A 14,190-nucleotide genomic window follows, 5' to 3' on the forward strand; every position below is an offset into this window, starting at 1 on the left:
ACACATCGGTGCATCACAATTTATAAGATGCACGCCATTATTCATACATATTTGCTAATTCGGAGAGAGAGCTATTTTTAGCCTCCCTGCACGATTATATACGACCCATCTCCGACGTGTTTTCTGGTAATTCTCTGCGCGAAATGAGCACTTGACTCTGCAACAAAATATATGAGGGGAAGAGATGCGGGGAAACCAAATTGTTGCTATATTGGACCATCCAACGGTGCAGCTGGGCTATTTTTAGCGAGGAACTACATCAGCTCTGACTGCAGACACTGTGAGGGGAAATCACCGGCGCTGTTTTGCTGCTGTCTTCACCCAACCACTGACATTTCACTAAAGAGAATTAAAGCAGCAGAAGGACACTGTAGAATATAATATGCACTCTGTGTGTGTGTGTGTGTGTGTGTGTGTGTGTGTGTGTGTGTGTGCGCGCGCGCGCGCGCTTGTGTGTGTGTGTGTGTGTAAGAGAAGGAGACAAAGTAAACCAGGAAGAATGTTGTCGAATGATGTTTCAGCAGTGCTCGCCGAGTCTCGTGGTGAGCTGTTTTGATTATCATCAAGGAGTCCGCTGTAGGTGCGGGATCACCCGTAACCCTGCGTGAGGCACCGCAGGTGGTCCGAGAGGGTGAGAGAGAGAGAGAAAGGAATTGAGGGTGGGAGAGAGAGAGAGAGAGAGAGAGAGAGAGAGAGAGAGAGAGAGAGAGAGAGAGAGAGAGAGAGAGAGAGAGAGAGAGAGAGAGAGAGAGAGAGAGAGAGAGAGAGAGAGAGAGAGAGAGAGAGAGAGGCGTGCTGCACATTGGTCGGGCTACTTTTCTGACGACGCACCAACAATCGTCAACCTGTGGATAGGGCGCGCGCGGTGCACTGTTCCCTCCGCTGCCACCCTCTCCCTTCTGACACCGTGCCCGACCCTCGGACATCCAGGACGCATGAACTGGGAGAGGGTGCCGGTTCGATTAACGACCGGAGGACAGGGACCGAAAAGTTGAGGGTTCGTGCGCCATCCCCGCTTCATGAATGGCCGGAACATGGAGGAGAAGCCATTCGAAAGAGTCAAGACCCGGCGGAGGAAGGGTCACTGCCCGGCCGGTGCACCCCTGGGCGCCCTAACCTGCGAGGACGAGTTCAACAGCCAGGAGCTGGAGGCTCTCTTCCAGAACTACAACCTGAAGCTTGAGCAGACCGCCACCCTCAAAGCGCTGGCGGTGCTCATCGTGGCCACGTCGTCGCTATCCCTGGTGGAGCTGCTGTCCAGTTCGCATCTCACCTTGTCCAAGGGCTCCTACCCGGTGCACTGCGTGGTGTTCCTGTCGCTGTTCATCGTCACCAACGTCAAATACCTACAGGTGACGCAGCTGCAGCAAATAGCGAAGCTGGCCCTGCTGTTCAGCTTCACCTTTGCGCTCCTCTGCTGCCCGTTCCCGCTGGCGCTCGGCACGTCGGAGCTGCTGAGCGCCGCAGCCCCTGAGCAAGGCGTGTGGCAGCTCATGCTGGTCACCCTCGTGGCTTACGTGCTGCTGCCGGTGCGGACGCTGTTGGCCGTTTTGTTCGGGCTGATGCTGGCTACATCTCACTTCATTGTCATAGCGACGTCGTTCACGGGAAGGAAACAGAAGCTGTGGAGACCGGTAAGTGTGCACCGTGCATCCTGGTCAGCTCGGAAGTCACTCAGTCAACTTTGCTTGACTTGTGCTTCATAGTCAACAGTTCACTCAAACACTAAAGCCTAAGTGCCCTTGAGCAACTTCTCCGGAAGACAGTTAGTGGGAAGCGCCAAGCTCGGCGCATCCGACTTTCCCTTGAGAAGAAAAGGTTAACAAAAAAAACTCCCCCAGTGATCAATATCAGCTGCAGGAGACTGTAGGTGGAACATTGGAAGCGAGCAGACAGTTTCACTTTAAACGCACCTCCGTAATGGAGCAGACGAGGAGCTGTCCAGCTGCCGGTGCTGAAACAGGATCCTGCAGAGCCATTGCACACATCCAGTTAGTGCTTATTCTTGACTGCTCCTCGTGCCCCATATTGTAGGTTGAAGTAATCATTTTTGTATAATTATTTTTTTGTGACAAATATGTTACATTCCGAGTTATGTTATCTTGATATTCCTGGTCCTATAAAACAGTAGTTCCCAACCGTCTTGGCGTGTAACCGCTATGTCTACTTGCTTCCCCTCCTCAGGTTACAGATTGCATTGGATAGTGAGTGACCAGTTCCGCCGATTACTAATTATTCCTTCTCAAATTGCTTTGTTTGACATTTCGGCGTCTTAAAATGTAAAATAATCCAGAAATCCACAAGTAAAATTAGAAAAAAAAGTATGTGAAGTCCCTTTTGCATACATCCAGATCCTTTGGCTGCGATGGACTGTGCTGGAAGTGTTGGTTTTGCTCTAGTGTGAAGTGGAGCGAGGTCCTATTCAATTTAATGAGGTGGTGTGTCCTGTCATCCATCTTACTGTGATGGCTGAGCATGTGACCTTTCACCCTTGACCTTTTAGGAATCAACGCAACCCAATGGTTACAGAGTTCATCCTCAAAATTGAATGTTTGGCACGACCAATAGTTTCAAATCATCAATCAATAATGTGCTTTCTCTGCCAGCCATTTCCACTGTATGGCTTTTTGTTTCTTTAAGTCCCACCCACAGTGTGATTCATGTTGTAATCAATGTGCTGACCGGGAGGTTCAGCGTGTACTCCATCCTATGGATTAATCAAGGATTGTGAAGTGTAATCCAGCTAGGATGTATGATTGCACACAGAAATGCACATATGGACACGTGTGTTCCCTCCGGCCCACACACAGTATGTAGATGCTGCCAGCTTCGTTTGACGTGTCTGTTCTTGTTTGTGTGCAGCTGGTGGCCAACGCGGTGCTGTTCACCAGCGTCAACTTGTCGGGGGTGTTTGTGAGGATTCTCACCGAGCGCACCCAGAGGAAAGTCTTCCTGCAAGCCCGCGACTGCATCGAGGAGAGGCTGAGACTGGAGGATGAGAATGAGAAGCAGGTGCATTAGCACACACACAGAAACATGCACAGATAGACAGTAAGACATTTAACCTCGCCTTCAGCGCATTATGTTCATAAGATTAGAATTATCTTTTTAATTTGTTTAAGGTTTGCAGGTGCCAATGTATTCTTACAACCTGCCCACAGGCAGTAACTATGACAGCGGCTATTTAAGGAAGGAACAATTACTGTGGCACATGCACCAGCGCCACACGTTCCACCTACGTGGAGCGACTCACAGTCACAAAAGAACAATCAGGCAACTTTACACAGAAACACTTTGTTATGAGCCGCACCCTCCCCACCCGCCACGAAACCAACCTACAGCAGTTCAATTAATTATCCGATGCGTGTAATATGCCTACACATCTCACCTGCGTTGTACACAACACCGGTGAGCGCAGGCGCACACTCAGCTGTGCTTTGTAGATTAGATGATGATACGCTGTGTTTTTATGCAGCAGTAACAGGCTCCCTTCTGACAGGTAATCACATAAGCAGATTGCTTTCTTGCCCCCCTTGACCCACACCCCCTACTCCAGTAAAGGTCACAGTTTATCTGGGTGAGTGGAACACACACAGACCCCTGATTGGGATCTATCAACAGCCATCAACCAGGCTGCTGCTTACGTGCCCACCAACAAGCGGCTCGGATTTGAATTTCACTAATCAAACAGTTCTCTGGTTATCACTCGGCTGTTTACTCGGGCTTGAGTCGGATCCATACGCGGTATTGATTCTTCAACATGCGGAGGCTGCGTGCTGTGCGTTTGGGTGGTAAATTGACTTCTCAGTTCAATGAGTAAGATCAGAGCGCAGAGGAGATGCGTCGTTTCTTCTTTACGAGAAGCGTTCAGGAGCAGCACAACCACCGTTCCAAATGAAAAAGGGATTTTATTACACGTCTTTACTTTGAGGACTTCTCATGCATGTTCTCTTAAAATGTAAGCATTAAAGTTCATTCTTGGCCACAACAATAGTCCCATCTCAAGGTCCACCTAGGAGTTATGTTAGTAGTTACTTTATATAGATGGCCAAAAAGTCAAGACAAACTAAACATAACTCCTTTGTTAAAAATATCTGAACTGAAGGTCCAATGGCTTTTTTCAGAACTTTCAATAACATCTCACAGTCTTTGTTTTGCTCAGTTGTCAGGAAGTGACTTCGGTTGGGAGTAGTTGTTGTGTTATCATTCAATTCAAATCAATTCAGTTTATTTTGTATAGCCCAATATCACAAATTACAAATTTGCCTCAGAGGGCTTTACAATCTGTACACATACGACATCCCTGTCCCAGGACCTCACATCGGATCAGGAAAAACTCCCCAAAAAATACCCTTTCACAGGGAAAAAAGGGAAGAAACCTTCAGGAGAGCAACAGAGGAGGATCCCTCTCCCCGGATGGACAGACACAATAGATGTCATGTGTACAGAATGAACAGCATTACAGAGTTACATAAACACATTACATGAATATCACAATGTATGAATAGAACTCCAATCCATGAAACAGAAGGAGGTCTCCACAACTTCCCGACGAAGCATTTATTTCCCACTGTGTGCAAGCTCGTTGGATTCCTTCAGCTCAGGGTTCATTTCAAAGATGTAGAGTTTTGGTGGGAACTCCCCTTGAATGGATCTGGAGGGCAGGGAAAAGTGAGAGAACGTGAGCCGGCGGTTCATTAATAAACCACTGAGTGGAGAGACACACAGAGCACACAGGGAATTAAGCCGAGGGCAGATCAGAGAAATGGGAATTATAACACATTTAGGGAGGAGGAACGGAAGAGATTAATGAAGCAGAGATTACTTATTTCATTAAAACAACCACTCCTTCACACTTTGGTTATCATGACTTTTACACCTGACACGATTGTGTGTGTGAAAGAAACACACGCACATATGAATTAAACCCACTTTCATCCGCAACCTCCAGCAGGAAGTGCGACGGCTGTTTCTAGTGTAGTTTTTCATTCACGGGTCAGCTGTGTGAATGGATGTATATTGTGAAGCGGTGCTGGAAGGAGACACAGGAGAGCCCCGGCTGCTTTTTAAAACCTGCCTCTCGACAGCTATTCAGCCGCCTGATGATTCATTGTGCATTCACAACCATTTGACATCTTTCGCGAGAGTTTCAAGAGTTGCTGCTGCAACTGAGACGATTCACTCACACACAAAACAACAACATCCTGATGCGTGAGCGTGATATTTAACCCTATCTAGTTACAGATCATCAAAATAGTTGATACAAATAGAAATACATTTTCTGTTGATCAATTAATCAATCAATCGACGAATCATTCAAACTATATTTCAGTTTTTCCAGTGTTGTAAAGGGGATAAGCTCAATTTGACTGCTTACACCTGCGTCAATACAAACATCCAGTACATACACTTATGTCCTCCCAGTTAAAAATCCTCACGCCGCCTCTTCTTCTGTTTTGCCCCCCTCCTCCCCTCATTCCTCAGGAACGTCTGCTAATGAGCCTCCTTCCCAGGAATGTTGCCATGGAGATGAAGGAGGACTTCCTGAAGCCGCCTGAACGGATCTTTCACAAGATCTACATCCAACGCCATGACAATGTCAGGTACGAGGGTGTCATGACAACTGTGGGCCGCAGAGGTGTGCGGAGGGGCCGCAGGGTTTTGATCCAAAAGTCACCTGCCATGACGCCGAGGAGACCAATTAAAGTTAGTCAGTTATGCAGACGCAATCAAACTACGTGGAGGCTAGAAAGAGAAAAGGGACAGAGCACTGTTGCCACCACCGACAGATTAGAAAAAAGCTCCCCAGCCATTTTGTGTTAAAAGCTATTTTATCAACTCAAGGTTCACTTACTACCAGTTTAATTATCTGTGAGATGCAAATTACTATTCTTTATTTTGTGAGACTGGGGACATTTTACCACCACGTTTTCCATTTTCACCAAAATGCACTGATGAAACAGGCTCGTAACATTGAGCAGGAGCAGCTTTGTGGCTGAACCAAAGTTAAATACCACATTTTGAAGGGGCTACATTTGTGGGATGCAGCAGGCAGATGTTGTCAGCGTGTAGACACAACTATAGAACACACTTTCTGTTTCTAGCACCTCAAATGCAATGTCTTACTGCTTCTCTGCGTTTTTTTTTATAAACACCATTGTTGAAAGAAGGTTGTGTACTGTTGATCAGACCAAACATTCCATCTGAAGATGTTACTTTTGGCTCTGGAAAAACTTTGATGAGCATTTTTCACTATTTTCTGACATCTTGAAGACTAAACAATTAATTGAATGATCATAAACTAATTGACGACTTGATGAAAACATTCACAGGGTCTAGTTATACAGTATATCACTGTCCAGTAAGTTGAATCTCTTTGGGGTTTTTTGACGACTAAATACTCTTTGGTTATGAGAACTAGTGATGGGCATCTTTTAAAAACATAAGAAAACAATTGAGAGAGTCATTTTTGAAATTCCATCAGCCTTTTCAGCAGCCACGTCTATTGCACTTGTAATGAGGAAAATTTTACAGAGCGTGAGAACCTTTGCCCGACTTTGAGCTCATTAGGTTCCAACGGGGCCGGGAAAGAGAATTGGAGAGCTGCATCAGTGCTGCTGAGTGTGGGAGTGGAGGGCCACGTAGCATGTCAACAGCACTCCTGTCAAGAGACAGTCCTCTCTCCACTCTCCGCCTCTCTCTGCCTGTCTATCCGCTCGGCTCCCACACAGCTCGGGAACATCGGCGCTCGCTCAGCCGCCTCGCCGCCGAACTGGCACAGGGCCGAGCATCACACAGACACACATGTAGCCGATCACCATTAGTTTGTTGAGCAGGGGTATGACATCTCCCTGATCTGGCCCCCTCTTTGATGTGGCCCCCCCGAGGAACGTTTGATCCCATATACCTATTTAGCTGTGCCACCGCTCTGCTCTGCTCCCCCCCCCCCCCCTCCTACCCGGCCCTCCTCTCGCCTTCTCTTCCTCAGCCACCAGCACAACCTGCAGAACAGCGCCATTCAAAGACAAAGCACACAACAGAGCTCTTCTGTCGAGCATCTGTCTTGATCCCAGCTTTGCATACATCAGGCTCCTGAGCAACTACACTGCCCTGCCAAAAAGAGCATAGCAACTCATTCACAATCCAGAGGAAGGGCCCTCTGTATGCTACTAGAGCTGAATCTCAGAAAGTATTGGGTGCCGACCAGAAATGTTTCCCCTTCACGATGAGTATCAAAAGTACTGAAAGCTGGCGTTGAAGGTCTGGTCAGCTACATTTTGTGGTTCACAATTTAAAGTAATTCTTTTCCATTTTTAGACTTAGTTATTGAGACAAATGTCACGTACGGTTGCTAGGGTTTGGACAACATTTAGGGAGACACAAGCATATATGTTAGCATGCTAACATCTGCTAACTGGCACTAAAGGTACAGTTACTGAAGTGCTGATGAATACTATTTGTTTGCCATTGCAAGTATTTTGTCCTAAACTAATGTACTGGACAAATTCATATTTTGACCTGATGATGGCATTAGATGAATAGTTAATGGGTCGCCGAAGTGATTACACTTGATCCTTTGAAGGACATAAATGTCGGTATAACATTCAAATTGTGGTTGAGGCATTCCCCAGCGACAATCTCCGGTTCTGCCACGTTAATCCAAGGTTGACGTGTCTTAAAACTTGCATTCGCTCTTCTGACCTGTAGGGGGCGACTCTTCCGGTTGCAAAAAGTAGTCTGATTGTATGGAAGTTTATGAGAAAAGGGCCCTACTTCTCACTTGATTTATTACCTCATTAAACATTGTAAACACAGGTTTATGGTCTCAATCGCTAGTTTCAAGTCTTATTCAATACAGCATGATGTTCATTGTGTAAATTACGGTCCAGTTTAGAGTCAAATAGACCATAAAGCAGAAGGTGCTTGAGGGCTTACTGTCCAATTAAAAGGGTATTTATATCTGTCTAAAACCGGATTTTGTTTTAATGTATTGAATGTCGCAGACGAACTGATACACTATTGTTAAAACATTATTAAGCTGTATCAATATTTACAATATATATATATATTTAATAATATATTTTCTAGATCAACCTCTTTTTTGCTAAATCAAATTAACAATTTTCTAGGGAAGGTATCCGAATAAGACATTCAAAAAGTGTTGTTTTGATCTCATATCCATAGCCACAGTGTGACATATTTGTTCATCATGCTCTCCACACAGCTCTAGCTCCGATGCCTTCGCTCCACTGGAGGCAGTGCTATTATTTTGGACTGAGAGTCAATAAGATCCATAACACTTCGTTGCCATCTGGCCTCTCAGCAAATGAATGAGAGGCTAAGTAGCTTTCAAAACCTTCTTCATCCCCATTACAGCAGCTAGCCAGCAGCAGGCGTTTTAGCTCTGTAACTGATTTCGTGGTTGACCTAAAAGATGCTTTTACTTATCAGGGATTAGATTACGGTGTTCTTACTTCACGTTTGAGCGCTATTATCCAATTTCTCTGCTGCGGTGTGATCTGTGGGTATTTTAAATACTTGTTTGTGTCGTCAATATTCCCTCTCTGCTTCTGTAGGATGTGTTTGCTGAGTGTTCTGAGAATTGCAAAGTGTTTCCTTCCTGGAGAACACAAGGAAATCAGCTTCAGGACAAGTAGAGCTCTTCACATCAGACTATAATTCGTCTTTCTCTCTCCTGACAGCATCCTGTTTGCAGACATTGTGGGTTTCACCAGCTTGGCTTCTCAGTGTACGGCTCAGGAACTGGTCAAACTGCTCAACGAACTCTTTGGGAAGTTTGATGAGCTGGCTACAGTAAGTGCTCTTCCTTACCCTACTCCTTCCCTACCCCTCAGTTGATCATAAGGAAATTGATGCAACGAATGAATGATCCTCAGGAACAATTGATGGATCTCCTATAAATGATCCTCATTTATACCCATGTACAGGTGGTCATCACAACACGGTCAAGTTTAAAGGGGACATATAATGAAACAACTAGCATTAGTGCTTAATAAGACATTGTGTGGGCTACACAGATCAGAAAACATGATAAAATAAGCCTTTTAGATTGGGCTCTGCTTCCTATGTTGCATGCAGGTTCGTTAGGATGAATCCGACACCTTTGCAAAAAGACCATTTTTATGGATAGCCAATCAGAGCAGACTGGGCTTTTACAGGAGGGGGGGGGGGGGGGGGGGGGGGGGGGGGCGTAAGGTGACAGGCGTTACCGTGGAGCTTATCAGACAGAGGTTGAATACAGATATATTCAGACAGACAGTATGAGAAAAACAATGTTTTGTTTTTCTTAAACATCCAAACATGTTCTGGTGGAAACCAAAACTACAAGCATGAACCTGAAAATGACCATGATATGTTAAGTTTATACGGCGAACAATTAGAAAATGATTGCCTTTTTACACATTCGGCAGACTTCACTCAATTGAAATCATACCTTCTGCTATGAAATGATGTCATTGAGCCATCACAGGGAGGAGGCAGGCTGGCAGCAAGTGACACCAAACAGTTGGTCAGCCTGTTGTTTCTCTGTGTCACGAAAAGCCTGCAAGAAAATGAAATGTATTAGTTAGTCTTGGAGCTTATTTATTATGCAAAGGCATATACAGTATTGGTTCAATAGTGAAATTAAAGCTGGACAGGTAGAATGATGATGATGATGAGGAGGAGGAGGAGATGAAGGTCAAGAAGGAGTAGGAACTGGGAGAGCGGGAGAGATGAGTGAACCAATTTTTAGACAGATGGGAGATAAGGACTAAGGAAGAGTGTTGTGTGTGTGTGTGTGTGTGTGTGTGTCAGAGAGAGAGAGAGAGAGAGAGAGAGAGAGAGAGCACTATTAGGAGTACTACACTTGATAAAGACAGAGAATGTGTATGGAAGCACACACAATGCACTTTCTGTCACTAAGCCTGTGTAGCGTTGTTTTCCGGGTAAGAAGATTAGGTGATAGGTAATCTACTGTAACATTAATACTGCACACACACACACATTCTTCCATTTCTCACGGTCTTCATCAGCTGATAATGTTGGCTCAGCTTTACTCATCGCGTGACCGACAGTCAAGTGTGTACACGTGATCATAACATGTTGGCAAATGTTAAAAGATGATCTCCCAGATATTTTTCTGAGCAAACTCCACGTATGAAGGTTGTGACATATGGTTGAAAGCCCTAGAAAAAGTAGTTCTTGATTTGAAGGGAAGTGTGTATACTTAGGGGGGGGGGGGGGTTATTGGCAGATATTGAATATAATATTCATAACTATATTTGTGTAATCACCCGAGACTAAGAACCGTAATGTAATGTAATGTTTTCGTTCGCTTGGAGAGAACCAGGTGAAGTAAAGATTACTCAAGTTGACGGCCACTCGGCTTGCTACTGTACCTGCAATCAAATAGTTGCGTTAAAAAAAAGCCAATACTTAATCAATATATCTGTGAACATGCTAAACAAAACATTATTTAGCAATATCTAAATTTAAAATAACTCTTTATTCTGCTCTGATTTCTTTTTAATAATGATTTTGTTGTATTAAAATCCTAATACCTTTCCCTTCCTGAAGGCCACCAAAGTTCTCTGACACGCTGGAAAGGGAGAGTCTGAGAACTATTTTCAACACTGCAGATACATGTAGAGCATTTTTAGCATCGTTTAGCCTGACATTTTGATTTTACTCCACATATATGCTCTCTGCCACCTTGTTCGCAGCATCAACAGTCAACAAGCTCTTGTTGACTGCCTGCCCAACAGCAAACAGACGAAGTAGCTGGTGAATAAAGTGGAACATTTAGCAGCTCAAGAGTGAGATGTTTTATCAGAAGTGGGTGGAGACCAAACCAGAGCTAAAAGCATCATGAATAATTGGACTATGTTCATCTGGTAGATGGAGAAACACACCACCAGTGGGATAATAGATTTGGATGTTATCTGTGAGTTTGTTTTAATGTTTTTTTTCCCCCCCCTTGTTGCCAAAAGTAGATTAATTAATCTTTCCAAATGAATACATTTAGAAATGTGTTAAATGGTACAGTAATAGTTTCCTAGCATATTTACCACAACAACTTTTTTAAAGCAATTGTATGTCAGAGAGGTGTGTTTTTCCCCTAGCTGGGAGTTCTACTGCCCCCTAATGGCCAAAACAGTACTGACACGACAGAAATTGTTATCACTTTAATGCAAAAATAGACCGACTGTGTTTTCCTTGCTTTCGTTTTCTACAACAGATTTGGAGTTTGAGTTATTTGTTGTTTTAGATTTGTATTTAAATTCTAACAATTTATAAAAAATAAATATACAATGTTAAGTAACTTTAAAACACCTTTTAACAGTTGTCAGCATGACAGTGTTTCAATAAATTCACAAGGTTACATTTAAACACAACACATTTAGGGTACAGTGTATATAGCGTATATTTATTGTAAAATCCTGTCAACAAGATTCAAGCATTTCGCTGCTACCTAGCGTCTGCGGTTATCAAGGCAGCCCAAACTTAGCCTCACCGCGTCATCACTGCAGTAACGTAGCAGAGAGTGGGTCAACTAAAACGAGAGAGTTTAGCTTTTTAAATGATTATGTGTTTATCATCCGATAGATCTCATCAGGATCGGAAGTGCTAAACGTTTAGTGCTGAGCGTTTAGTGCTGAGCATTTAGTGCGAATGTGATGATGATTGACCAGAAAGGGCAATAATCGATCACCGCATTCGGAAAAAACTTGTCTATCTTCTACCAGGGACTTCTACCTCCGACACACATACACAAAAGTCACATGATCAGTAGGATTATCCCTCTTGCATCTCAGCAATCAGTAATGGCTTAACACGGGTTGAAAGGGACAGAAAGTGGGGGGAGGGTGTGTGTGTGTGGGGAGGGGGGGGAGCAAGATACAAGGTGATATGTGGCTTGCTATCAATGTGCCAGCACTCAGAAAGCCATTATATGGAACTCCTTTGATGAGGATATATATTGTGTGTGTGTGTGTGTGTGTGAGTATAGCTGCATCCTAATTGAGATTTATACCCTGTCGTGTTAGCGAGGGAGAAATTCACTTTCCAACCGGCTCTGTCACAGCTACTGAACCCGTCTGACTGCTGAATGCTACACAACACATTTATTCCCAGGAGGCTCAGCCTAAATCAACCACAACAGGCATACACCTAACTTAACCCTCACCTTCACCGTACCATGATGACATGAATCAAGCCAAATTGATGCCACAGATTTTCACACAGATTTTGCCCCCAATTAGACAAAACGTCAACGATCAAAAATCCAAAATATGTCTCCAAAAACGCACACAAATAACGTTCTCCTGCAGACAAGGCTTCCTGTCAGCTGATCATTTCTCTCTCATTTCTGGTCTCACACACACACACACACACACACACACACACACACGCACACACACACACACACACACACACACGCACACACACACGCACACATTTATATTCCTAGCGCTGGGATAATCATCCACGTTCTGAATCCTCATATCCTCCCACGACAGCATCTTTCTGCTCCCATGAGCAAAAAACCAGAGCACCCAGTCTCCTCTCTTCTCATCTCCGCCTCTAACCCAGCAGTTGTCATGAATTCTCTGTATTTGTTTGTGTGCACGTGTGTGTGTGTGTGTGTGTGTTTGTCAATCAGAGGCTTGCCTGCAGGCTAAGCTTTGTAGGGTATACCATTACGATTTTCTGATGACTGTGAGTGATACAGCGCCAAACGGAAACCCTGTGCGTGTGCAAACAAAACCAAAGTACCTGTACTGTATGTTTGCATGTAACCATGCTGCTGTTTGGGCTTTTTCCACAGCTATGTTTGTTTGGGTGTTCATGTGTCCTAAAAGTGTGTGTGTGTGTGTGTGTGTGTGCAAGTGTTCTTGTCATCGTTGCGGAGTTTGTGCACAATGTGCGCTGTGACAAATAGCTGATCTGTCTGGGAATGTGTGGGCGGGATTCTACTTCAAGAGCATGTCAGAGCAATTAGAGTTGGCCTCAACTGCAAACATACACATGGTTGCACACACGTCTGATTTGCATGAGCAGAGATGCATCCACGCACAGTCTGTACAGTTAGATCTCATGTCACAGGAGTACAAGTACACTATCTCCGAACATCGAGTGTGACCAACTTGTAAAAATGGTCGACATCATGATTTGGAGTCATCAAGTTCTGCTTTTTATCAGCAGCATGGGTTTGAAATAGCAATGGTCCTGTCATAATAAGTAACTTGTGGCGAGGGATTAAAACTATATCAAAATCCAGATCCAGATCCAAGTACAAATCCAGAGAATTAGATCCTACAATCTATGATGGACTATGAGTTCTCCTGTTTAAAACAAGACTCAGGAGTCTACAGCTATGCTAGTGGCACAGTGCTGCTTTAAGCTAAATGCTAAATTATTGCTGACATGCTCAGAATGTCAAGGGCAACATGTCATGCAGGTATAATTTTGAACTATGTCCGACCACTTAGTTTTGTGTGTCAGCATGCTAATTAGCAATCTTTTTGCAGGTATTTGATGATATTTAAACCATAGTGTTGGTATACATTTGAATTATATGATGGTGCTTGAGGGACATGCATGGACTTAGTTGTTGAGATATTTCAGTCTGGACCAAAGTAAAGGACCAACCGGACCGACTCACATTGATATCCGAGCCATTAGCGTGGCTAAAAACCAGAGTGGCTACCACTTTAGTTCCCTTATTTAAACTAACATGTTCCACCTGACGGACTCCAGTACGTTGTTTCAAATAACCACCTGTCCGTCTCTTCCTTTGTGTCCGTCTGCAGGAGAATCACTGCAGGCGAATAAAGATCCTGGGGGACTGTTACTACTGTGTGTCTGGCCTGACCCAACCCAAGGCAGACCACGCCCACTGCTGTGTGGAGATGGGTCTGGACATGATTGACACGATCGCGTGAGTCACGCACACCGACATAAACACACGCACACACACACCTACGTCTTCTCTAATTCATCTGGGCGCCCACACATCTGTATGGGTCAACACACAATGTTTATTTTCTGCATGGACACAATGGATTGAAACAATTAATTTGGCTGCTGTTACCTCCAATAAATGTGTGTTTTCAGTCCACTACGTTTGGTTGTCTGTTGGTCGCAGAATGTGAGAAAATTCAACAGTATCTCGAAGCTCTTGTAATT

At 44.3% G+C, this 14,190-nt stretch overlaps 1 protein-coding gene across 1 annotated transcript in view; it reads left to right on the top strand.

Annotated features, from left to right (window-relative positions):
- Positions 1-1,019: 1,019 nt before the first annotated feature.
- LOC117729878 (adenylate cyclase type 1-like) overlaps positions 1,020-14,190 on the top strand; it is a 36,931-nt gene continuing 23,760 nt past the window's right edge. Inside the window, exons 1-5 of the mRNA XM_034531260.1 lie at positions 1,020-1,634; positions 2,863-3,012; positions 5,485-5,603; positions 8,703-8,814; positions 13,815-13,942. Of these exons, the coding sequence (XP_034387151.1) occupies positions 1,020-1,634; positions 2,863-3,012; positions 5,485-5,603; positions 8,703-8,814; positions 13,815-13,942 (1,124 nt within the window). The remainder of the gene's footprint in view (positions 1,635-2,862; positions 3,013-5,484; positions 5,604-8,702; positions 8,815-13,814; positions 13,943-14,190) is intronic.

This window comes from Cyclopterus lumpus, chromosome 4 (assembly GCF_009769545.1).
Source record: "Cyclopterus lumpus isolate fCycLum1 chromosome 4, fCycLum1.pri, whole genome shotgun sequence".
Classification (NCBI taxonomy): domain Eukaryota; kingdom Metazoa; phylum Chordata; class Actinopteri; order Perciformes; family Cyclopteridae; genus Cyclopterus; species Cyclopterus lumpus.